The following is a 26,628-nucleotide window of genomic DNA, read 5'->3' as shown; positions in this document are numbered from 1 at the left end:
TGAGGTAAAGAACTTTCAAAGCTGACACTGAGTTTGTCTTCTGTTGACATCTACTGCTGGGGATGCAGAATGCCCTTGAAGGTAGTTTGTTTTCCTAGCGAGACTCTTCATTTGTTAATGGCTATCAGTTGGACACAGCTTCTAGGTAAGGATGGGGACATGTGTCCACATTTGCTTTCAGCTCTAGGACCCCATCTGGTGCAGATTTGTTCAGAGGCTGGGCATGCGGTCTCAATCTCTGTGAGTTCATATGTGTAATGATCCTGTTGCTTTAGAGGGCTTTGTTTCCTTGGTGACCTCCATCTCTTCTGATTCTTATACTATTTTTTGCCCCCTCTTCCACCAGGTTTTCTGAGCTCTGAAGGGAGGGATTTGATGGAGACATCCTGTTTACAGCTGTTTGTGTGGCTTTTCTTGGGCTCCTTTTCATCTGTTTCTTTTATCTTATTCCACTGCATTAGTTTTTGTTTTATCTTATCATCATATTGCATTATAGCATATTCACTTAGAAGCCTACTTATTTTCAAATGAGATACAGAAAGGAGGTGTTGGATCTGGAGTAGAAGGAAGGTGGGGAAGAACTGGGAGGAGTATGGGGAAGATTAACTGTAATCAAAATATATTATCTGAGGGAAAATCCATTTTCAATAAAAGGAAAAATAAAAATGAATTATAATAATGCTGTTTTCAATGAGATCAAAGTGTGTCAGTAACATGTAAAAACCCCTCCTATCCTACTCCCCAGAGACCACCACTATTAATAGCTTGTATGTGTAAACAGCCATGCTGACATATTCACCAATACGTGAGGCACACATTCTGTTTTTGTTCCAAGGTAAGTAATGTTTACTTACTTTTGAATTTATTTCTTTCTTTCTTTCTTTCTTTCTTTCTTTCTTTCTTTCTTTCTTTCTTTCTTTCTTTCTTTCTTTCTATCTTTCTGTTTATTAATTACAACTTATTCACTTTGTATCCTGGCTGTAGGCCCCTCATCATCTCCTCCCAGTCTCACCCACCCTTTTCTTCTCCCCCTATGCCCCTTCCCTAATCCACTGATAGGGGAGGACCTCCTCCCCTTCTGTCTGATCCTAGCACATCAGGTCTCATCAGAGCTGGCTGCATCATCTTCTTCTGTGGCCTGGAAAGGCTGAACTCCACAGGGAGAGGTGATCAAAGAGCCAGCCACTGAGTTCATGCCAGAGACAGACCCTGCTCCCCCTTTCTATAGAACCCACTTGAAGACTGAACTGGCTATGGGCTTCATTTGAATGGAGGGTCTAGGTCCTCTCCATGCATGGTCCTTGGTTAGATTATCAGTCTTTGCAGGGTTCGCTGGGCCCAGGTTTGTTGGCTCTGTTAGTCTCCTTGCAGAACTCCTGTCCCCTCTAGGTCTTTCTATCCCCCTCTTCTTCCATAAGGTTCCCTGCACTCTTCCCAAAGTTCGGATATGTGTCTTAGTATCTTCTTCAATATCTTGATGGGTAGAGTCTTTCAAAGGCCCCCTTTGGATGGCTCCTGTCCTGTTCTCTGTCTTCTACTTTCTATGTCTATCCTGTTTGCCCTTCTGAATGAGGTTTCAGCTACTACCCTAGGGTACTCCTGGTTGTTTAACTTCTTTAGGACTATAGATTTTAGTATGTTTATTCTATACACACACCAGAATGGCTAAGATAAAAAACTCAAGGGATGACACATGCTGGAGAAGTTGAGGAGAAAGGGGAACCCTCCTCCATTGCTGGTGGGAACGTAAGCCTCCCTCCTTGTTGGTGGGAATATAACCTTGTACAACCACTTTGGAAATCAATCCGGCGCTTTCACAGATAATTAGGAATAGTGCTATCTCAAGATCCAGCTATATCACTCCTAAGCATATTTCCGAAAGATGCTCAACCATACAGCAACAACATTTGCTCAACTATGTTCACAGCAGCTTCATTTGTAATTGCCAAAATCTGGAAACAATTTAGATGCCCCTCAGCAGAGGAATGGATACAGAAACTTTGGTACATTTATACAATGGAATACTACTCAGCAATTAAAAACAAGGAAATCATGAAACAATTTGCAGGCAAATGGATGGAACTAGAAAGGATCATCCTTAGTGAGGTAACCCAGAAGCAGAAAGACAAATATAGTATATACTCACTTCTTTTTTATTATTATTTTTTTATTTTTTCCAGGGTTGTTTTTCTTTTCCTTTTTTTAAATTAAATTTTATTTTATTAATTGCATTTTATTCATTTTGTATCCCCCCCATAAGCCTCTCCCTTCTCCCCTCCCGATCCCATCCTCCCTCCACTTTCTTCATGCATGCCCCTCTCCAAGTCCACTGACAGGGGAGGTCCTCATCTCCTTCCTTCTGATCTTAGTCTATCAGATCACATCAGGAATGGCTGCATTGTCTTCTTCTGTGGCCTGGTAAGGCTGCTCCCCACTCAGGGGGAGGTGATCAAAGAGCAGGCCAATCAGATTATGTCAGAGGGGACATAATATTTTTTTATTAATTACACTTTATTTACTTTGTATCCCCCCTGTAGTTCCCTCTCTCCTCTCCTCCCAATCCCTCCCTTCCTCCCCCTTCTCCACGCATACCCCTCCCCAAGTCCACTGGTAGAGGAGGTCTTCTTTTCCTTCCTTCTGATCCTAGTCTGTTAGGTCTCATCAGGAGTGGCTGCATTGTCTTCCTCTGTGGCCTGGTAAGGCTGTTCCCCCCTCAGGGGGAGGTGATCAAAGAGCAGGCCAATCAGTTCATGTCAAAGACAGTCCCTGTTCCTATTATTATGGAACCCACTTGGATACTGAACTGCCATGGTCTACATCTGTGCAGGGGTTCTAGGTTATCTCCATGCATGCTACTTGGTTAGAGTATCAGTCTCAGGAAAGACCCCTGTGCTCAGATTTTTTTATTTTGTTGCTCTCCTTGTGGAGTTCCTGTCTTCTCCAGATCTTTCTTTTTCCCACTTCTTTCATAAGATTCCCTGCACTCTGCCCAAAGGTTTCCCATAAGTCTCAGCATCTGCACTGATAGTCTGCAGGGCAGAGCCTTTAAGAGGTCCTCTGTGGCAGGCTCCTGACTTGTTCCCTCTTTTCTCCTTCTTCTGATGTCCATTCTCTTTGCCTTTCTAGATAGGGATTGAGCATTTTAGCAAGAGTCCTCCCTCTTGATTAGTTTCTTTAGGTGTACAGATTTTAGTAGGTTTATCCTATATTATATGTTTATATGTTTTATTATATGTTTATATTATCTGCTTCTGGGATAGCTCACTCAGGATGATCTTTTCTAGTTCCCAGCATTTACCTGCAAATTTCATCATTTCCATGTTTTTTATTGCTGAGTAGTATTCCATTGTGTAGATGTACCATACTTTCTGTATCCATTCCTCAGTTGAGGGGCACCTTGGTTGTTTCCAGCTTCTGGTTATTACAAATAAAGCTGCTGCAAACATGGTTGAGCAAATATCCTTATTGTGTACTTGAGCCTCTTTTGGATATATGCCTAGAAGTGGTATAGCTGGATCTTGAGGAATTCCTAAATGTCTGAGAAAGCACAAGATTGATTTCCAGAGTGTTTGTACAAGTTTACATTCCCACCAGCAGGGGAGGAGGATTCACCTTTCTTCACATCCTCTCCAGCATGTGTTGTCACTTGAGTTTTTGATCTTAGCCATTCTGATGGGTGTAATGTGAAATCTCAGGGTCATTTTGATTTGCATCTCCTTCATGATTAAGGACTTTGAGCATTTCTTTAAGTGTTTTTCTGCCATTTGATATTCCTCTATTGAGAATTCTCTGTTTAGTTCTGTTTCCCATTGTTTAATTAGATTACTTAATTTGTTGCTTTTTAACTTCTTTAGTTCTTTATATATACTGGATATTAGCCCTATGTCAGATATAGGTTTGGTGAAGATCCTTTCCCAATCTGTAGATAATCGTTTTGTTCTGATGACAGTGTCCTTTGTTTTACAGAAGCTTTTCAGTTTCATGAGGTCCCATTTATTGTTGCTCTTAGAGCCTGTGCTGTTGGTATTCTGTTCAGGAAGTTGTCTCCTGTGCCAATGAGTTCCAGGTTCTTTTCCACTTTTTCTTCTAACAGGTTTAGTGTGTCTGGTTTTATATTTAGGTCTTTGATCCTCTTGGAGTTTAGTTTTGTGCAGGGTGATAAGTATGGGTCCATTTGCATTTTTCTACATGTAGACATCCAGTTAGACCAGCACCATTTGGTGAAGATGCTATCTTCATTCCTTTGTATGGTTTTAGCATCTTTGTCAAAATTCAGGTGTCCATAAATGTGTGGGTTTAATTCTAGGTCTTCTATTTCATCCCATTTATCTACCAATATACTCACTTCTAAGTGGATATTAGCCCTATAGTATAGGATAAACTTACTTTTGAATTTTAATGTAATGAAAGTTGTTCTATTTTTAGTATATGGGGATACAAATAAAGTGAAATACACATATTGTTTTTTTAATTCAGTCAGAAAGGTGACCACACTACAGATACTGGTTAGAAATCACTTCATACACTCAGTGTGTCTTAGATGTCTTTTTATGTGAGTGTAGTGGAGCCACCTCATCCCAGCTTACAATCGAAAATATCTCTTCCCAACACTGCATTTAACTACATCAAGCTGGTATCTTCAAATATGCCTTATTTTCATTATCCAAAGAGGCAGATAATGGAACTGGAGAGGCTTCATTTAACAGGCCTAAACAGTCTGTGAACTCTTAGCAGAAAAAGTGACAAAAAAAAAAAGATTCTCAGCTTCATATGGAGAAACAAAAAATCCAGAATCTCCAAAACAATCCTGTACAACAACATATCATCTGGAGGTATCTCCATCCCCGATCTCAAGCTGTACTACAGGGCAACAGTAATAAAAACTACATGGTATTGGCATAGAAACAGAAAGGAAGATCAATGGAACCGAATAGAAGACCCAAAAATAAACCCACACACCTATGAATACTCGATTTTTGACAAAGAAGCCAAAACCATTCAATGGAAAAAAGATAGCATCTTCAACAGATGGTGCTGGTCTAACTGGATGTCTACATGCAGAAAAATGGAAATAGATCCACATTTATCACCCCACACAAAACCAAAGTCTAAGTGGATCAAAGACCTAAATATAAAACCAGATACGCTAAATCGGTTAGAAGAAAAAGTGGGGAACAATCTAGAACTCATTGGCACAGGAGACAACTTCCTTAACAGAACACCAACAGCACAGGCTCTAAGAGCAACAATCAATAAATGGGACCTCATGAAACTGAAAAGCTTTTGTAAAGCAAAGGACACCGTCATCAAAACAAAACGACTGCCTACAGATTGGGAAAGAATCTTCACCAACCCTTTATCTGACAGAAGGCTAATATCCAATATATATAAAGAACTAAAGAAGCTGAAAAGCAACAAACCAAGTAATCCAATTAAAAAATGGGGAACAGAGCTAAAGAGAGAATTCTCTGTAGAGGAATATCGAATGGCAGAGAAGCACTTAAAGAAATGCTCAACCTCATTAGCCATTAGGGAAATGCAAATCAAAACAACCCTAAGACTTCACCTTACACCCATCAGAATGGCCAAGATGAAAAACTCAAGTAACAACACATGCTGGAGAGGTTGTGGAGAAAGGGGAACCCTCCTCCATTGCTGGTGGGAATGTAAACTAGCACAACCACTTTGGAAGTCAATCTGGCGCTTTCTCAGACAATTAGGAATAGTGCTTCCTCAAGACCCAGCTATACCACTGCTAGGTATATACCCAAAATTTGCTCAAGTACACAACAAGAACATTTGTTCAACCATGTTTGTAGCAGCTTTATTTGTAATAGCCAGAACCTGGAAACAACCCAGATCTCCATCAATGGAGGAATGGATACAGAAATTGTGGTATTTTTACACAATGGAATACTACTCAGAAATCAAAAACGAGGAAATCATGGAATTTGCAGGCAAATGGTGGGATCTAGAAAAGATCATTCTGAGTGAAGTATCCCAAAATGAGAAAAACAAACATGGAATATACTCGCTTATATAGACCTACAAGATATGATAAACATAATGAAATCTATACACCTAAAGAAGATAATCAAGAAAGCGGACACGGGGTAAGATGATCAATCCTCATTTAAAAAGACAAATGGGGTATGCATTGAATGTATGACAGGAGTCTACCACAGTAGGCATCTTAAAGACTTTACTTAGCAGTGTTTCAAAGCAAACACTAAGACTCATAACCCAACCTTCAGCAGAGTACAGGGAATCATATGAAAGAAGGGGAGTTTGATGTGGAAAGGACAGAAGCTCCACAAGGACCAAACATATCTGGGCACAGGGTCTTTTCTGAGATGGACACTCAACCAAAGACCATGAGTGGATATAACCTAGAACTTCTGCTCAGATGTGACCTGTGATAGCTCAGTAACCAATTGGTTTCCTATAGTAAGAGGAACAAGGACTATTTCTAACAGGAACTCATGGCAGGCTCTTTGACCTCCCCACCTCCCAAGGGAGGAGCAGTTCTGTTAGGCCACAGAGGAGGTCTTTGCAGCCAGTCCTGAAGATACCTGACAAAACAGAGTCATATGAAAGGGGAGGAGGTCCCCCCTATCAGTGGACTTGGAAAGGGGCAGGGAGGAGATGAGGCAGGTAGGGTGGGATTGGGGAGGGAATGAGGGAACGGGATACAGCTGGGATACAAAGTTAACAAAATGTAACTAATAAGAAAAATAAGATTTAAAAAAAAGAAAAAAGAAAAAGAGACAAACTAAATGTAGTATATACACAAGAGAATGTCTTTTATTTTTCTTTCAACCATAAAGGAGAAACAGAACTGGATTATCTGCAGAAAAATGAATGCAACTGAAGATAATTATATTATGTAAATCACATCAGCCTCAGAAAGGCATATGTGCAGTTTTCATTCATTGGCAGGTTTCAAGTTTTATGTGCATAAATAAAAGCACACTTGCATATATGACATGAAAGTAGAAGAAAAACTGTCTACTCTCTGGTAGGGGGCAAGAAGAATAAAAGGCAGGGAGAAGGATGAGAAAAAGAAAGGTAGTACGGTATGGGAATATGACCAACATACACTATACTTCTACAAAAGAAAACTTAAAAGTGAACAAATTTGAGTTTTTAAAATTTATTTATTGTTTTATTAATTACAGTTTATTCACTTTGTATCCAAGCTGTAGCCCCCTTCCTAGTCCCCTCCCAACCTCACCCTCCCTCCCCTATCTCATCCCATGCCCTGCCCCAAGTCCACTGATAGGAGAGGTCCTCATCTCCTTTTGATCCTAGTCTATCAGTTCTCATAAAGACTGGCTGCATTGTTTTAAGGCTGCCACCTCCCTCAGGGGGAGGTGATCAAAGAGCAAGCCACTGAGTTCCAGTCAGAGATCGTCCCTGTTCCCATTACTAGGGAACCCACTTGGACACTGAGCTACCACAGGCTACATCTGTGCAGGGGTTTTAAGTTAGCTCCATGAAGGGTCCTTGGTTGGAGTATTAATCTCAGAAAGGTCCCCTGTGCCCAGAATTTTTTTCTCTCCGTGCAGAGCTCCTGCCCCTCCAAATCTTTCTATCTCTCCCTTTATTTCATAAGTTTCCCTGCACTCTGCCCAAAGTTTGGCTATGATTCTCAGCCTCTGCTTTGATACCTTGCAGGATAGAGACTTTCAGAGTCCCTCTGTGGTAGGCTCATGTCCTGTTCCCTGTTTTCTTCCTCTTCTGATATCCATCCCATTTGCCTTTCTGAATGAGGATTGAGCATCTTACCCAAGGGTCCTCCTTCTTGCTTAGCTTCTTTAGGTATACAGACTTTAGTATGTTTATCTTATAATATATGTCTAATATCCATTTATGAGTGAGTATATACCATGTGTGTCTTTCTGCTTCTGGGATACCACACTCAGGATGATCTTTTCTAGTTTGCATGCAAATTTTATGATTTCTTTGTTTTTAACTGCTGAGTAGTATTCCATCGTTTAAATGTAACACAATTTATGGATCCATTCCTCAACTGAGGAACATTTGCGTTGTTTCCAGCTTTTGGCTATTAGAAATAAAGCTGCTATGAACATGGCTGAGCAAATGTCCTTGTTTTATACTTGAGCACATTTTGGATATATGCCTAGGAGTGATATAGCTGGATCTTGAGGTAGCACTATTCCTAATTGTCTGAGAAAGAGCCAGATTAATTTCCAAAGTGGTTGTGCAAGTTTACATTCCCACCAGCAGTGGAGGAGGATTCTCCTTTCTCCACGTCTTCTCCAGCATGTGTTGTCGCTTGAGTTTTTGATCTTAGCCGTTCTTATGGGTGTAAGGTGAAATTTCAGGGTTGTTTTGATTTACATTTCCCTGATAGCTAAGGATATTGAGCATTTCTTTAAGTGTTTCTCTGCCATTCGATATTCCTCTATTGAGAATTCTCTGTTTAGCTCTGTACCCCATTTTAATTGGATTGCTTGATTTTTTTGCTGATTAACTTCTTGAGTTCTTTATATATTCTGCATGTTAGCCCTTTGTCAGATATAGGATTTGTGAAGATCCTTTCCCAATCTGTAGGCTGCCGTTTTGAAGAAATTAGGGAAACAACACCCTTCACAATAGCCACAAAGGACATAGAGTACCTTGGTGTGACTCTAACCAAGCAAGTCAAAAGACTTGTATGAAAAAAACTTCCAGTCTCTGAAGAATGAATTAGAAGAAGATATCAGAAAATGGAAGGACCTCCCATACTCACGGCTTGGCAGGATTAACATAGTAAAAATGGCCATCTTACCAAAAACAATCTACAGATTCAATGCATTTAAGACACAGAGCTCACCCTTGTGTTGGAACTGCCTGCTCACTATGGACTAGCTTTCATAGTATCAAAAAGTGCCATGCAAGCTTCCAAAAAAAGGAAAGCAACCAACAGATTTAGTGTGTCTGGTTTTATGTTGAGGTCTTTGATCTACTTGGACTTTACTTTTGTGCAGGGTGATAAGCATGGACCTATTTGCATTTTTCTACCCGTAAACATCTAGTTAGACCAGCACCATTTGTTGAAGATGCTATCTTTTTTTCTATTGTATGGTTTTGGCTTTTAAGCTGAGCATGGTGGTGCGCACCTTTAATCTCAGCACTCAGGGAGGGAGACATGGGTGAATCACAGTGAGTTCCAGGCTATCTTGTTCTACAAAGTGAGTTCAGGACAGCCAGGGCTACATAGAGAGACCCTGTGTCAAACAAAACAAAACAAAAACAAAAAACAAAAAAAACCAACTAAGCAAGCAAACAAAACACAACAAACAAACAAAAAAACAAAAAACCAATCAAATTGGCTTTTAAAGTACCTATAATGCTTACACCACTGTTTTATTGTTTGAAGAAAATATCAGACCCTTATATTGATGGACTATAATTGCTTTAAGCATTATATGGAGTATTTTTAAAATTTATGTTCACCTTAGGAGAATACAGAGAACCATTCATTTAAGTATGAATCATAGCAAATGAAGAGCAGAGGAAGGAGTTTAAATGCATAGTAAAAGAGGCCTTAGTGACCACAAGATTTTGGGTTTTTTTATTTAAATTTTTATTTTTTACATTAATTAATTAATTCATATTTTTACATTAATTTTATTCGATTTGCATCCGAGCTGTAGCCCCCTCCCTCATTCCCTCTCACTTTCACCCTCCTTCCCTCATCTCCTTCCATGCTCCTCTCTAAGTCCATTGGTAGAGGAGGTCCTCCTCTCCTTTCATCTGATCCTAGCTTTTTCAGGTCTCATCAGGACTGGCTGCAATGTCCTCCTCTGTGGCCTAGCAAGGCTGTTCCTCCCTCGGAGGGGGGCGGTTCAAAGAGCAAGCCATTGAGTTCATGTCAGAGACAGTCCCTATTCCCCTTAATAGGGAACCCACTTGGACACTGAGCTGCCATGGGCTACATCTATGCAGGGGTTCTAGGTTATATCCATGAATGGTCCTTGGTTGGAGACTCAGTCCCAGAAAAGAACCCTGGGCCCAGACATATTTGGTGCTTGTGGAGGTCCTGTCCTCTCTAGGTCTTACTAACTCCCCCTTCTTTCATGTGATTCCCTGAACTCTGCCCAAGGTTTGGTTATGAGTCTCAGCATCTGCTTTGATATACTGCTAGGTAGAGTCTTTCAGAGACCTTCTATGGTATGCTCTTGTCCTGTTTCTTGTTTCCTCCTATTTCCAATGTCCATCCCATTTGTCTTTCTAAGTGAAGATTGATTATCTTACCCGGGGTCATCCTTTTTTAGGTATACAGATTTTCGTATGTTTATCCTATCTTATAGGTCTAGTACCCACTTATAAGTGAGTATACACCATGTGTGTCTTTCTGCTTCTGGTTATACCCCACTCAGGACAATCTTTTCTAGATCCCACCATTTGCCTGCAAGTTTCATGATTTCCTTGTTTTTAATTGCTGAGCAGTACTCCATTGTGTAAATGTATCACAATTTCTGTATCTATTCCTCAACTGAGGGGCATCTGGGTTGTTTCTAGATTCTGGCTATTATGAATAAAGTTGCTACAAATGTGATTGAACAAATGTTCTTGTTGAGCATCTTTTGGATATATGCCTAGGAGTGGTATAGCTGGACCTCAAGGAAGCACTATTCCTAATTGTGACCACAGGATTTCAATAATGTTAGTTGATATAGAGAAATGAATAGACATTGGGATAGTTCCACATGCTGCAACAGAGAAAAGTTTTTTTTCTCTTTCCTAAAAAGAATTTGTCCCAGACAGCTAACTGCCACAGAATGTGGAGCTTTAAAATTTTCGTTATATACTTTCAATTCACTTGCCAATTTTAGCTTCAAGAATCCTCTGTGACTCAAATAAGTACACTGTGGGAGCCAATGTGGAAATGCAAGATTTTTCACATGAACAGAGAAACTTTCTTCTGCAACGGAACAGGATGTCTCTACCCAAAACAGCCAGAGTGTGATTCAGCAGAGGGAAAAAACACAGATCATGTAAAGAGTCCGAAAGGGACAGCAGTAGGAAAGTTCTTGTTCACTGCACTGCCAACATTGAAAGCCATTATGGATGCTAAGAGATATCATCCTGGCTCCTTCACTGAGGTCACATTGTCCTGAGTCTAGGTTTTAAGGGGGAAATGGCTTTCTTTCTTCTGTTCTTTCTTTTTTAAAAATAGTTGACTACATTGCTTCCTCCCTTCCTCTCTTCCTTCCTTTTTCAAGTTATCATATAAAGTAAAGGGTTCCCATTATGGCATTTTCACACACATATGTCAGGTTTACTTTGTTATTTTATTTTCCTTCTGCAGTGCCTCTCCCAATCTCCCCTATCCCTAATTTGCTTGTTTCCTAACTCCTGAAATGTTTCCTCTTCTGCTTTCATGTTACATGTAATCTATTATTCTCTCATTTTCCTACCCCCATGATCTCTTTCCTACTACCTCCATGATCCTACCACTTAAGATCTCTTCCTCTCCTCCCATGGTCCTGTTTCTAAATTCATTGCCTGCATACACACATAGACAGACACACACAGAGACACATGCACACTACAACAAGGGCAATTTCTCCCATTTTCATCATAGTGTCCTGGAGATAAAAATCAGATCGTCAGGGTTGGAAGCAAGCTCCTTTAGCAGCTGAGCCATCTCACTAGCCCCTGAGAAACCTTTACATTTCATACAATCTCACTTTTCAAATTTTTGGGGGTACCCTGTGTTATCAGGGTCTTTTGCAGAAAGCCCATGGTTATAAATATTGAAGAAGTTTGCCCTTTGCTTTCCTCTAGCACAATCAGAGTATGAGGTCTTACATTCAGATTCATAATCCATTCTGCACTGATTGTTTCTGTACAAAGTAACATGGATTTACATTTGTTCTTCAACAGATGTATATCCAGTTTTCCTAGCACCATTTCATGAAGAGACTGGCTTTTTTCTCAATGAGATTTTCTGACACTATTGTCAAAAATTAGGTGGGATAGGTATATTGGTTTATTTCTTGTTGCTATATTCTATTCCATCAGACTATGTATCTGTTTTGTATAATTATTTACTTTGTGTGTGTGGTATACACGCATGTGTGTGTGTAGATGTGTGTACTTCTATGCAAAACTAGGATATGTCAGGTTTTCTGCTCTATCACCCTCCACATTATTCCTTTGAGACAGGGTCTCTCACTGAACCTGGAGCCAGGCAGGTAGCCAGCCAACCCCAGTAATACTCATGTCTCTACCCATACTCCCCATGCATTGTAGTTACAGGTGTGACTTTCATGCCTGGCTTTCTGCATGGGTGCTGGGGGTTTGAACTCGGGTCCTCACACTTACATAACAATCTTCTTATCTGCTGCACAATCTCTCCATTACATGTGTTTTGTGTCATTACCATACACTTTTGTTGTTATGATTCTGTAGTATAAGTTGAGATCAGGTTTTGTGAAACCTATAGCATTATTCTTTCTACTAAGGATTTTCTTGGATATTCACAATCTCTTTGTACTTCCATATGAATTTCAGATTATTTTTTTTCTAGTTCTCCAAAGAATGTCATTGGAATAATGGGGGGAATTACATTGAATCTGTACATTACTTTCATTAATGTAAACATTTTAACAATATTGACTTTCCCAATCCATGAGCATGAGAGGTATGGTATGTCTTAATAATTATTTAAAAGAGCTGAGAAAATGTGAATTCTCACCCATACTTGTCTTTTTGGTTAGCAATTTACAGGCACACATATAAGACTAAGAAATTATCTGAATTGCAAGAAAAAATACACTGGCTGTTTTCCCACTCAACTACTACAATAAGATTGTCAACATTCACAGCTAGCAGTCCAAAAAACATAAAGCAACTTGGAGACCAGTTGTATACAGTTGAGAGATTGAGAGATTGAGAGATTAGCTGCCATGGAATTGAGCATATCATGATCCTAGACCTTTTACTTATTTATGTTCCCTGGTCACTCAAGGAAATTATCCTGAAATTCTGAAGGTAGAAATTAGACTTTCTCAGGGAACAATGCTTACCTAGCATATAAAAGGCCCCATGTCCCATGCCAAGTACTCAACAAAGAAAGGCTCTCTCATCTATCTTTAGCTATGTTTAAGAATATTGCTCAAAGGGTTCCATTTTAAAGCTGTATTACATAACTGGATAAATTTTTATTTTCCACACAAGCACTTCTTTCTTATAATGTCAACATTAGAAAATGTAGGAAAGAGAATAAAATAGTCATCATCCATGAACATACCTTTAAATGTAAGCTTCAGTTAAAAATATATAAAAGTATATATGATCTCCAAGGCTGTTTTATGAAGGGCAAACAATACAATTAAAATTAAATGCATGAAATAAAAATATCCACTGCAAAATATTACATCCATAGACAGAATTTGCTTATGTGGAATTACTGAATCTTATTCTCGTTCACATTAGTAAATACATCCCCCAACGTTTCTAAACTACTGTAACAGGAATTTCTCAATTCAATTAAGTTCAGCACATTTGGTAAACGGAGAAATTGGCCTGGTATGCTGATTACTGGGATAGGATGACTGAGAGGTGCAGGAAGCTGTTCCAGTGTCCACTTGCTCATCTTAGAAAAGTTGACCTGACTAGTGCTCATCTGCTAGATGCTGAAATAAAATAGAATCTCTCTTTTCTCTTCTGTTCCAGACTACCTTAGCTTTTGCCAGAGCATCAGCTTTCTGCTTGAATTTTAATAGCATGATGATCTTGATCCCTGTGTGTCGGAATCTGCTGTCCTTCTTGAGGGGTGCCTGCTCAGTGAGTTCTAGCTGTTTTTAGTTCAACTTTCTCATTAAAGCAAGAGTACCTGGGGCTGGAGAGATGGTTTGGTGGTGAAGAGCGCTATCTGCTCGTCCAAAGGACCCAGGTTCAATTCCCAGCACACCTACATGGCAGCTCACAACTGTCTGTAATACCAATTGCAAGGGATCTGACACCTTCATAGTAATGCACATAAAATGAAAATTAAATAAATTATATATAAAAAAAGAAAGAGTAGCTGAAGTTCAGCACCGAGTCCCCTAGGAATGGAGCCCAGAGGTCTCCTTTGGTGGATGAGGATGGCTGGGTATTGCAATACTGTGGCTAAGAGCTGTTGTTGTGAATTAGTGTGTTTCCTAAGACTAGCTGGTGATACCTGACCAATGTGACTTTGCATTTGTAGTTTTGCAACCGCACACTGAAAAAGCCGTTGGATCACAACCTCATCTTCCATAAGCTGGTGGCATATATGATCTGCATATTCACAGGTAACTTGGGCAAAGCATGCAGCCATGGACAATAGGTAATTCAGGTTGTAGTGTCATTTGCATATAAACATTAAAAATATTTGATGAGCTCCTGGAACTATTTATGAGACACTCATATTCATGGAGTATATATTCTATTCCTTTGGGAACATAATGGGTAGGGGGGAAAGGTCTTGGATCTTTCTGTGTTGTTGGGCATACTGTGGACTCAGCATTCTGCTAGGCACTATAGGCGGAGGTCTCTATTTTCAGTGGGGGTATGGTTGCCATAATGTTCCTGACACCTACCATCTTTCCACCTAGCTATTCATATCATTGCACACCTATTTAACTTTGAACGGTACAATAAAAGTCAACAGGCCATGGATGGATCTCTTGCTTCTGTTCTCTCCAGCCTATCTCATCAGGAGAAAGAAGTGAATTCTTGGCTAAATCCCATAAAGTCTCCAAACATGGTGAGGTTATTTTTATGGCAAAGTATAGGTATCTGGTCATGATCAGGAGAATCATGGTATTCTTGGTGGATTTTATGCCATGTTGACATTTCCTTTTTCACAGACAGTGATGTATGCTGCATTTACCAGTATTGCTGGTCTTACTGGAGTGATTGCCACAGTAGCTTTGGTTCTCATGGTAACTTCAGCTATGGAGTTTATCCGTAGGAATTACTTTGAGCTCTTCTGGTATACCCATCACCTTTTTATCGTCTATATCATCTGCTTAGTGATCCATGGCCTGGGGTAAGGTCTTCTTATCGCTATCCTCATGTCCACACCACTGATATTGTATAAATCCATTATCATAAACTGTCCTACTTTGTATGTTTCAGTGGGATTGTTCGGAGCCAAACAGAGGAAAGCATGGGTGAAAGTCATCCCCAAAATTGTTCAAATTCTTTTCTTGAGTGGGACAAGTATGAGTGGAGTTGCAGACATCCTCATTTTGTGGGGCACCCCCTAGAGGTATGAATGCTATGAGAGAAAGACTGACTCCTATTTGAATGTTATCCTTGTTAGTACTGTCAAATTCTTATTAACTCAGTGTTGGTTTCTTCCTATGAAAGATATCTACAATTTTACAAAATCATCTGTAACAGGCAACTACAGGGACTCTTGAAAGAGAAAGGATTAATGTTTGCTACGTGTTTTGGGAACTCCCTACAAAGGTAAAAATATTGATAATATTTACTGTGCCTCAGATTTGCTGCCTGAGATAGATAGATGATCTCTGAGGTAAGAGATCTACTTTCATATCCATTTTGGAGAAAAAAGGATTAGACTTTCATAAGATAAATTAAAGTCACAATCTAATGACTAATTAATGGATCTTGCACTCAACTCCATTTTTTTATGGATATAATGATGAAACCTTTGTTTTGTTACAAAGCTAAGCTTTGAAATTCCAGTCAAATTTTCATGGTGAAAAATCAAAGCATCCTTGAAGCAGGCTGTCTTTAATGCTATAGCATACTTGAAACTATTGTTTCACATTTTTTATGAAAGCATATAAAGTGCTTGTTACACAGGCATTAAGAAAGGAGTTCAGATTCTCAGCATCCATGTAAAGAGAGGGTCATAGCATTTACTTGTAATCCCAGAGCTGGGGAGGTAGAGAAAAGAGGATCCCTAGTGCTTGCTTGCCTGTCAATCTAGTCAAATCAGTGAGTTTCAGATACAGTGAGAGACTCTGTGTTAAGCAATAAAGTGGGAAATTATTGAGGAAGTTACCCCATTGATATCTGCCCACCATATGCCTATGCATATACACGTGTGTGCTTACACACACACACACAGTAACACCACACCAGAGAGAGAGAGACAGACAAAGAGAGGGAATGTGTGAGTGTGTATGTTCTAAGGGCTTTGTATATAGCTAGTGGTGGAGGACACACATACAAGGCCTTAGAGTTGATTCTCAACACCACCAAAAATAAGTAAATAAAAAATAGAAATAAATAAATAAATAAATAAATAAATACAGTCAGGAAGTGTAATGTATATGTTATGGTAATTATCATAGATACAGTTTACCTTTGCTTGCTCATAATGTTTGCTACATAGAGGAGTCAATAGAACTAGAAAACCAACTTGTGTTGCAGCAAAGTACATTGAGAATGATGAAAATCATTAAATAATATTCACAGACAAACATAGCATATGCAATATGTATTATGCTATCTAAGAGTTAATATTGATAACAAAGATTAGAATATGTGAATCAGTGTTTGTCGATAGCCTGGTATCAAGGGAAACCAGGATTCTTCAAATCACAACAGGAGCTTGTGATTGTATTGTTATTCAGTGAATTCTTACATTGTAGAAAACTACAAATGTGGGCTGGAGAGAGCACTCAGAGGTTAAGAGCACTGGCTACTCTTCCAGAGGTCCTGAGTTCAATTTCCAGCACCCACATGGTGGCTCGCATCCATCTATAATGAGATCTGGTACCCTCTTCTGGTATGCAGGTGTACATGCAGACAGAACATTGTATACATAATAAATAAAGAAAACCTTATATAAAAAAAAGAAAACCACAAATGTATCCGTCTGTGATTCTGACATAGTACACTAATGACAAGTACCTATCAGATGCCTCTTCTTTTTTTTTTTTTTTTTTTGCCATTGGACATTCCACTGTATGAATTAGTCCTATTGCTAGGCACCTGTTTCCAATAAATTTCTATCAAGTAACAATGTAATTAACAGCTTAACACTTGTACTTAAACATATATAGAAGTAAATTTATGGAATAAATTTTCAGAATCAGAATTTTCAAGTCTGGCAAATACTGCCTGTTAATCCTCAACACATACTTTTAAATGTGTGTATTCTCACCAGCAGTGCATAGGAGTATTTTGCCACAATCTGGTCAATGCATTCTGTTAGGAGACTTTTGTGTCCATAGTAATATGCTAAGTAATTTAAAAATATCTTTTAAAAATATCTATCATCTATTTATGTAATTATAGAATGGCTACAGAGGGGTAGAAAGGCCACAGAATAGTTCGAGAATTTCAAGGTGGCTTTACTGGAAGCAGAAGCAAAAGGCTGATACTGCTACAAAGAGATCTCTGTGGTATCTAGGTAATAAATCCAGTTGGAGAGCTGCTGAAGATGGCTCAAGCAAAACCACAAGGTTATAGCTGAGCAGAACTTCAGCACTGAGTCTATAAGAAGTTGCTAGGTGCAGGACCATGGAGGCTGTGGAGGTCAAGTGCAGGATGAGGCCTAGATAGATAAATGTGTGGATGGAGAGCTGGCTGAGATTAGAGTGGACCTATCAGCAGTAGGGGTTTAACTGAGTTGAAGCCTCTGGGAAAGTTGGGATTTCTCTACGTTTCAGTCCCTTCATGCACATATGCAATGGTCAGATGACACATCAATGGTGGGCCCTGTTAGATGTCCTAGTTTTTATGGAATACAGGTGAGGAAATTGCTTATCAGTGTATTTTTTTTCCATATAGTGTTGAAGACACATGAGGTTGGCCTATTTTGAACTATATTCAAGTTCAGGAATTACTTTGATTGGCCATATAATATTCTAATGGTGGGATTACCAGTTTTGCCACCCAAATATATTGCTCTTTTTCACAGACATTTACAAAACGTTGCTCTTAGCACATTCACTATTTTAAAATTAGAAAAATAACATGTATTTATTAGAGACAGTATAAAAACATAAAAATAGAAGTGAATTAAGAATTCATATAGTTCTACAACTTGAAGCAACCCCTCTATGTATGCCATGGAGTCTTTCCTGTATTGTCAAATACCCTTTCAAAGATTTGTTTTTAAAACATCTGTAATGTCCTTTTTTAGCCATTTTTTTCTTATTAACTTTTGTTCAATATAGTTGTCATGGGCTTCATACACACCTTCCTTATCTTTTTTTTTTAATCCTTATCTTCTAGAAGTGAAATCCCAGGATCAAAAAGAGGGAATGCTTTTGACATTGCTAAGATGCAGTGGTCAATTGCCCTCTAGGAAGGTGCTGCCAACATCCATTAGCTATACATGCGAACACGTGGAATGCTCTGATCCCAGTTAATTCTGGACATTTATTGCTGGAAGTTTCCTTCCAAATTGATAGGCTAAAATGTTATTGTGTGTTTTTTTTTAATCTGTTTATTACAATCCTCTACAATAAAAGATCCATCCCTGATCTCAAGCGGTACTATAGAGCAATAGTAATAAAAACTTCATGGTACCAGCATAGAAACAGAATGGTGGATCAATGGAATCAAATAGAAGACTCAGAAATAAATCTACACATTTATAGACACCTGATTTTTTACAAAGATGCCAATACCATACAATGGAAAAAAACATCTTAAACAAATGGTGCTGTTCTAACTGTATATCTACATGTAGAAAATGCAAATAGATCCATACTTATCACCCTGCACAAAACTAAAGTCCAAGGGAGATCAAACACCTCAACATAAAACCAGACACACTGAACATGTTAGAAGAAAATTTGGAGAAGGGCCTTGAGCTCATTGGCACAGGAGACAACTTCCTGAACAGAACACCAACAGCACATGCTCTAAGATCAGCAGTTAATAAATGGGACCTCATGAAACTGAAAAGCTTCTGTAAAGAAAAGGACCCTGCCATCAGAACTAAATGACAGCCTATAGATTGGGAAAAGAATCTTCACCAACACTATATCTGACAGGGGGCAGCTATATAGAATATATAAAGAACTCAGGAAGTTAAATACCAACAAACCAAGTAATCCAATTTAAAATTGTGGTACAGAGCAAAGAAGAGAATTCTCTATAGAGGAATATAGAATGGCAGAGAAACACTTAAAGAAATGCTGAACATCCTTAATCATCAGGGAGATGCATATCAAAATGACCCTGAGATTTCACCTTATACCCATCAGAATGGCTAAGATCAAAAACTCAAGTGACAACACATGCTGGAGAGAATGTGGAGAAAGGGGAACCCTCTTCCATTGCTGGTGGGAATGTAAACTTGTACAACCCTTTGGAAATTAATCTGGCGCTTTATAAGACAATTAGGAGTAGTGCTACGTCAAGATCCAGCTATTCCACACCTAGGCATTCATCCAAAATATTGACAAATACACAACAAGGACATTTGCTCAACCATGTTCATAACAGCTTATTTGTAATAGCCAGAAGCTGGAAACAACTCAGATGTCCCTCAATTGAGGAATGGATACAGAAATTGTGGTACATCTACACAATGGAATACTACTCAGCTATCAAAAACAAGGAAATCATAAATTTGCATGCAAATAGTGGGAACTAGAAAAGATCATCCTGAGTGAGGTATCCCAGAAGCAGAAAGACATATATAGTATATACTCATAAGTGGATATTAGACATATGATATCGGATAATCATACTAAAATCTGTACACCTAAAGAAGCTAAGCAAGAAGGAGGACCCTGGATGAGTTGCTCAATCTTCATTCAGAAAGGTAAACAGAATAGATATCAGAAGAAGGTGAAAACAAGGAACAGGACAGGAGCCTACCAGAGAGGGCCTCTGAAAGACTCTAACCACCAGGGTATTAAAGCAGTTGCTGAGACTCACAGCCAAACTTTGGGCAGAATGCTGGGAATCTTTTTTTTTTAATTGACCTTTTTTTGTTTATAATTATTAGTTACGTTTTATTAACTCTGTATTCCAGCTGTATCCCACTCCCTTATTCCCTCCCAATCCCACCCTCCTTCCCTCCCTCAGCTTCTCCCTGCCCCTTTCTAAGTCCATAGATTGGGGAGGACCTCCTCCCCTTTCTTCTGGCCCTGTTTTAACAGGTATCTTCAGGGCTGGCTGCAAAGTCCTCCTCTGCAGCCTAGCAGGACTGTTCCTCCCTTGGGGGGTGGGGATGTCAAAGAGCCTGCCATTGAGTTCCTGTCGGAAATAATCCCTGTTCCCCTTACTATAGAAAACCAATTGGTTGTTGAGCTACCACGAGCTTCTTCCAAGTAAAGGTTCTAGGTTATATCCATACATGGTCCTTGGTTGGAGAAACAGTTTCAGAAAAAAACCCTGTGCCCAGATATATTTGGTCCTTGTGGGACTCCTATCCTCTCCCCATCATACTAACTCCCCTTCTGCCGAAGGTTTGGTTATGAGTCTTAGTATCTGTTTTGAAATGCTGCTTGGTAGGGTCTTTCAGATGCCTTCTGCAGTAGACTCCTGTCATATGTCCAATGCCCATCTCATTTGTCTGTCTAAGTGAGGATTGATGTGGTGGGAATGTAAATTGGTACAACCACTTTGGAAGTCAATCTGGCGCTTTCTCAGACAATTAGGAATAACGCTTCCTCAAGACCCAGCTATACCACTGCTAGGTATATACCCAAAATTTGCTCAAGTACACAACAAGGACATTTGCTCAACCATGTTTGGAGCAGCTTTATTCGTAATAGCCAGAACCTGGAAACAACCCAGATGTCCATCAACGGAGGAATGGATACAGAAATTGTGGTATTTTTATACAATGGAATACAACTCAGCAATCAAAAAAGAGGAAATCATGAAATTTGCAGGCAAATGGTGGGATCTAGAAAAGATCATTCTGAGTGAAGTATCCCAGAAGGAGAAAGACAAATATGGTATATACTCGCTTATATAGACCTACAAGATATGATAAACATAATGAAGTCTATACACCTAAAGAAGATAAACAAGAAAGCAGACACAAAGTAAGTTGGGAATCTTATGAAAGAAGGGGGAGATAGAAAGACTTGGAAAGATCTAGAGCTCCACAAGGAGAACAACAGAACAAAAATTTCTGGGCCTAGAGGTCTTTTCTGAGACTCATACTCCAACCAAGGACCATTCATCGAGATAACCTAGAACCTCACAGAGGAAGCCTGTGGCAGCTCAGTCTCCAAATGGGCTTGCTAAAAAAGGGAGCAGGGCCTGTCTCTGACATGAACCCAGTGGCTATCTCTTTGATCACCTCCCCCTGAGGGGGGGAGCAGCCTGACCAGGCCACAGAGGAAGACTATAAAAGACAGTACTAATGAGATCTGATAGGCTAGGGTCAGATGGAAGGGGAGGAGGTCCTCCACTATCAGTGTACTGGGGAAGGGGCATGGGAGGAGATGAGGGAGGGAGGGAGGAAGGGAAGGCAGGGTTGGGAGGGGACAAGGGTGAGGCTACAACTGGGATACAAAGTGAATAAATTGTAATAAATTAAAAATTATATTAAAAATCTGTTTATTTTTGTTACTTTTGATGTTTTGTGGTGCTGAGATGGAAGTCAAGTTTGCTGTATTCCTACTAGTAGCGTTAATTTTATACATATACGTGTGTGTGTGTATGTATTCTACTTCTCCTTTTTGATAGTTCTGTATTTTTAATCACTTGTTTCTATTGTGGACTTACTTTTTCATTTTTTTTTTTTTCAGAATGGACAAGGTGTCCTAGATTTTCAAATTTTAAAATTTGAAATAAAATTTAAAACACACACATCCACCTTTATGCTTTATTTTTGCCATTTACTTCCTGATACAACTTGTAAATTTAAATGAACGATCTATTTTATTAATGACAAATTGACAAGGAAAACTATTATTTTGTAATTGTTTCCATTCTAAACTTTGCTGAAATTAGTGACTTGCTAGTATTACACAGTGGTAAACTTGATACACATAGAGACCTTGATACATATTCACTTAATGAAGAAATGAACTACTACACAAATAAGTCCTAAATGAGAGATTTAAGGGTAATATCATTCTTTTCCCTGTTTTTGTATAGTTTTGGAAGTGGATCCTGGCACCATTCATCATGTATATCTTTGAAAGGCTCCTTCGCTTTTATCGCTCCCAGCAGAAGGTTGTAATCACCAAGGTAAAGAAATATACACTTTCCATTGCAGTGAGAATAGTTGTGTTCTACTTGAGAGCAGAACTAAATTGTCAGGATGTTTACTTTGAAGGCTTAAAAAGGGTTTTGGAGGAGGAATCATGCTTGATTTCTCCCATGCTGGACAAAACTGTGGGAAATAGGGTTTTCGGTGGAACCACTAGCATGGGTCTGTGTTGGAGGATACAAACAGGAGACCTGAGCTGGAGCCTGCCTACAGGTTTATTTAATTTTACACACACGGTGATTATATAAAGGGTGAACTTAGACTGAGGGTGTGGCTCAGTGGTAAAGTGATAGTGTTCTATGCTCAAGGACCTAGAACAGTTCTTGTGACCTAAAACAAAATAAAGACCTGTTTACCAACATTTTAAGAAACTGGGTAGAAGTTTAACCTTACAAAAAGCATTTCTTGGGAACTGGGGTGACGGCTGAGTGGTTCAGAGCACTTGCTGCACTTGTTCTGTTCCCAGCACACACATGGAGGCTCACCGTTGCTTGTAACTCCAGCTCCAGGAAATCTGAGGCACTTCTTTGGCCTCAGTGAACACTGCATGAATGCAGTGCATACAAAGACAAGCAAGCACACACAAAAATAAAAATAATTGTTACAAAAACACAATTGGGTTTTATTCAGTTGTAAAGAACAAAATTAAGCCCTTTACAGAAAAATAGATGGGAACTGGAGATTATCGTGTTACACAAAATAAGCATTTTCTCTCATATTTGGAATAAATGTGAATTAAATATAAATGCATATAGAGCATGAAAGCAAATGAGGACTATGAGTGGTAATGAAGAGATTGAGACTTGAAAGCAGAATGCTGACTACTTGGGGAGAAAGTGAACTACGTACTAATGAGAGGAAAGTGTAGAGCAAACATGAGCAAGATTTATAATATAATATATTCATATTTATAATATAATATTTGTATCATAGTTGTTAGAATTGTGTGTCAAAGTTACACAACGTGACTGGTTCCACGTAGGAGGTTTTATTAAGGAAAGAGGAAGGGGGTCACAGAGACTGTCTCTGGGCAGGGTAGGAGAGAGAGAAAGAGAGGGAGAGAGAGAGGAGGTGGTGTGAGTTCTCTTATAAGATGACCCACAGCATGCACAGGTGGTCTGCAGGTGGTCCACAAGTGGCCTCACAGAAGCCTGATATCCCCTTTGTCAGGTCCTTTGGGGCTGGCCTTAGAGATACCTGCTTAGGGATCCCAACATTCCTCCCTTTTGGTTTTGTTAAAAAATGAGGAGCTAGGAAGGGGTTGATGTTGAGGAGGGCATAGGGGTAAGCTTTACTGTTCAAGCTACTTCCTGCTGAGTATGGGCATTGTCATTCTCAGGGTATATTCCTGTTTCACCATCAGGGTTGATTGGAAGGTCATTTATTGTCATCTGGTTCTGTGGGCAGAGGCTGATAATCCTGTCAGAGTAACTGATTAATGGTTTGGTTAGAGAACTTTTGCATTTGTTGTTGGAAGAATGTAGAGAGGAAGTTAATAAAGCAGGGTGAAAAAGCAAAAGCAGAAAGATGAGCAGAAGTGTGAAGAAGGGCAAAATCCATTTCCATATGGGGTTCTCGAAGGCCCAAGAACTAGAGGCTTTGAGCATTTCCCTTCACATTTGTAGATTTGTCTGGAGTTGCTGGATTATGGCTTTCATTACACCCAACTGATTGACATAAGAACAGCATTCTTCTTGGAGGAAGATGCAAAGGCTACCTTCTTTAGCTGTGAAGAGATCCAATCCTCATCGGTTTTGAAGTACTACTGCTGCCAGTGAGCCAATCTGTCCTTGGAGAATTAGCATTGTCTGAGTCACTTGCTGGAGGTCCTGGATGAACTGGGAAGAAAGCTGAAAATACAAAGTTAGTGAAGTGGCTAGTCCTAAACTGAAAATACAAAGTTAATGAAGTGGCTAGTCCTGCTATCCCGGTCTGGACAGCTGCTGTGATTTCTGCAATAGCCAAGAGGGGCAAAATTTGAATTGCCCTCTTATCCTGCCGGGCAGCTATTGAGTACATGACTGGGACTGGTTAGGGGCTCCTTTTCATTTATTACCCCCAGCTCAGGGAAAAGGAGTGCCAACATGCAAACTCCTGACCAGCCAGCAGGCAGATGACGGTAGACCTGAGTGCCACAAAGAATGTATTATTAGCAGTAGGGCATTGGGGATGAGATGAGGTATCAAGGATTACAGTTTTATTACAGTCTAAGGAACTTAGCATTCCTACAGAGTGTGTCCCAAATGCCTTGAAACAGCCTGCCATGCCAAATAGGGTCATATGAGAAAGGTGTGTGTGTGTGGGGGGGGGTTGGCAACATCAGAGTCAGGGCAGTTAGTGAAGTAATGGTGAAGTAAGGATACTTGAAAGAGTCTCCAGAGAAGCTGTTAGCAGTAGTTCTGAGTTGGTCCCAGGTGGGACACACAGCCACTAAACTTTAAAACAGTCCTGTTTGGTCATATTAAGGGGCTTGTAGGCAGAGGTCAGAGTCTGAAGTAGAAAACAAAATGACAGGTTTGTATTATTTAGGAGGAGGGATGTCAGAGAGGAAATGACTTTAGGGAAATGTTTAATTACCTTCTCTACTTCTCCCATCCCCAGGTATTGGGTAATTGGGATGTATTTTCTCTAGTAAGTTGGGTTTGTAGCTGTGGTAGAGTTTTCCAAGAATGCGTGTTTCCCATCTGGGATCCCAAGGGTCTCAGATGTAGAAGTAGAGAGTCTTTTTATACAGGTGAAGGAGTTTCATTTGTGCCAGTACATGGACTCGGCAAGACCAGTATGGGCAGCCTCCGTATCTGTCTGGCTATTTCTTCCCATAATCTTTTGTTTGATCAAAGAGGAAACAAACAAAAATTCCATCAAATAAGAGGAGAGATAGATGTAGGAGTGATGGTTATTTAAGTTGGCTTCTGACAGCCTCCGATAACACAGTTTTCCAACCCTATTTGAAGAGACTTTATTATCATTGATTGTTTCTTGAAACTTGACTCTCCATAGGGATTACCCTGGATAGAAACAGACAAGAGAGGAAGAAAAATACATATCCAATGCAGTAGGGTTGAACACAGTTGTTATAGCTAGGCCTCATTCCTCTGGAACCAGAGACAAAGTGGTTGATCTTGGCATCTGAAGCTTGAGGGAGCAGGGTCCTGTTGGAGTTGGTATGTAAGAGGGGGCATTATCTTAAAGAGAAGGATAAAAGGCTTGAGGTGAGATAGATGAATCCAGTGAAGGAAGACTTCAAGCTTGGCAGCTGTGGGGGTTACAAAGATCAACTTGAAAGGGTCCTGCCATTTAAGAGAAAGAGATGAGGGGTTTGGTCTGGAGGGGAGAGAAGGACCTGGTACCCAAATGTTAGTAAGAGATGGACAGGGGTTAGTGGGTGGCCATGGTATACAGTGGTCAGTAAAGGTCCATAGAAAAGAACAGAGATGACAGAGTAAGGGACTAAATGTGTGGTCAGGGAGAGGCAAGCACTTAGCTGAAAGACCCAGAGTTAGGACTGGTCCTTCATACATGGATGAGCAAGATAGACAAAGGTTTTTGGGGAGAACCTGTAGCCTGAAAAGGGCCAAGGGGAAGAGTTTTACTCAACAGAGGTGAAGCTCTTGTGATAGTTTAACAAGAGTATTTTTTAAGGATCAGTTAGTTTGTTCTATCTTTCCTGAGGACTGGGGATGGTGTGGGATACGAAAATACCAAGGAATATTAAGAGCTTTAGATAAGGTCTGGGAAATCTGAGAAGTGAACTCAGGGCCATTGTCTGACTGGAGGGAGGTGGGGAGTCCAAAACATGGGATAATCTCACAGACAAGGAGATCAGAAACTGTCTCAGCTCTTTTGTTAGTAGTGGGGAATGCCTCCACCCATCCTATGAACATATCCACCAAGATCAGGAGGTTCTAGACACGTTTGACTGCTGGCATGTGGGTAAAATCAAGTTCCAGTCAGTCCCGGGGAGAGAGCCTCTAGCCTGGTGGGTAGGGAAAGGGGAATTATGATATCCTGAGTTAGGATCTGAAGTCTGGCAAATCTTACAAGAGGTAGTAATAGTTTTTAAGAAATGCAAGTCCTCAGGGCTGGGCTGCAGATGGGTCTTGACAAAGTTAGACAAGCTCGACTGTTAGAATGAAAGAGCTGGAGTAGATAGGACAGAATCTGACAAAAGTCAGGAGATGACAGGGGAGATGTGGGTTGTAGTGTAAAGATGTCCTGTGGTGGATGAGATGAATCTAGGCCTTTCTGAGCTGCAGCCTTAGCTGCCTCATCAGCCCGGTTATTTCCTTTGGAAAAGATGGAATCATCTGTCTGGTGGAACTGGCAGTGGACTATTCCGATGGCCTTGGGAAGGTGGGAGGCTTCTAGCATGGCCATAATTTGGCCTGTATTGGTTACAGATACTCCCTTTGCTGTAAGCAACCCACCTTCTCTCCAGATGGAAGTATGGGAGAGAAGAATATGAAAGG

General features: G+C 39.9%; 1 protein-coding gene across 3 annotated transcripts in view; it reads left to right on the top strand.

The window, feature by feature from the left end:
- Positions 1 to 26,628, top strand: part of Nox1 (NADPH oxidase 1) — a 46,848-nt gene that overhangs the window by 8,197 nt on the left and 12,023 nt on the right. For 2 of the 3 annotated variants that reach the window (XM_055608319.1, XM_055608318.1), the window contains exons 3-8: positions 13,693 to 13,803; positions 14,210 to 14,294; positions 14,598 to 14,749; positions 14,853 to 15,034; positions 15,124 to 15,256; positions 22,045 to 22,137. In XM_055608319.1, the coding sequence (XP_055464294.1) occupies positions 13,693 to 13,803; positions 14,210 to 14,294; positions 14,598 to 14,749; positions 14,853 to 15,034; positions 15,124 to 15,256; positions 22,045 to 22,137 (756 nt within the window). The remainder of the gene's footprint in view (positions 1 to 13,692; positions 13,804 to 14,209; positions 14,295 to 14,597; positions 14,750 to 14,852; positions 15,035 to 15,123; positions 15,257 to 22,044; positions 22,138 to 26,628) is intronic. The other variant, XM_055608317.1, reaches the window with a different exon arrangement.

This window comes from Psammomys obesus, unplaced genomic scaffold (genome assembly GCF_907164565.1).
Source record: "Psammomys obesus unplaced genomic scaffold, mPsaObe1.curated_primary_1811, whole genome shotgun sequence".
NCBI lineage: Eukaryota > Metazoa > Chordata > Mammalia > Rodentia > Muridae > Psammomys > Psammomys obesus.
This window is presented reverse-complemented; position numbering and strand designations above follow the sequence as displayed.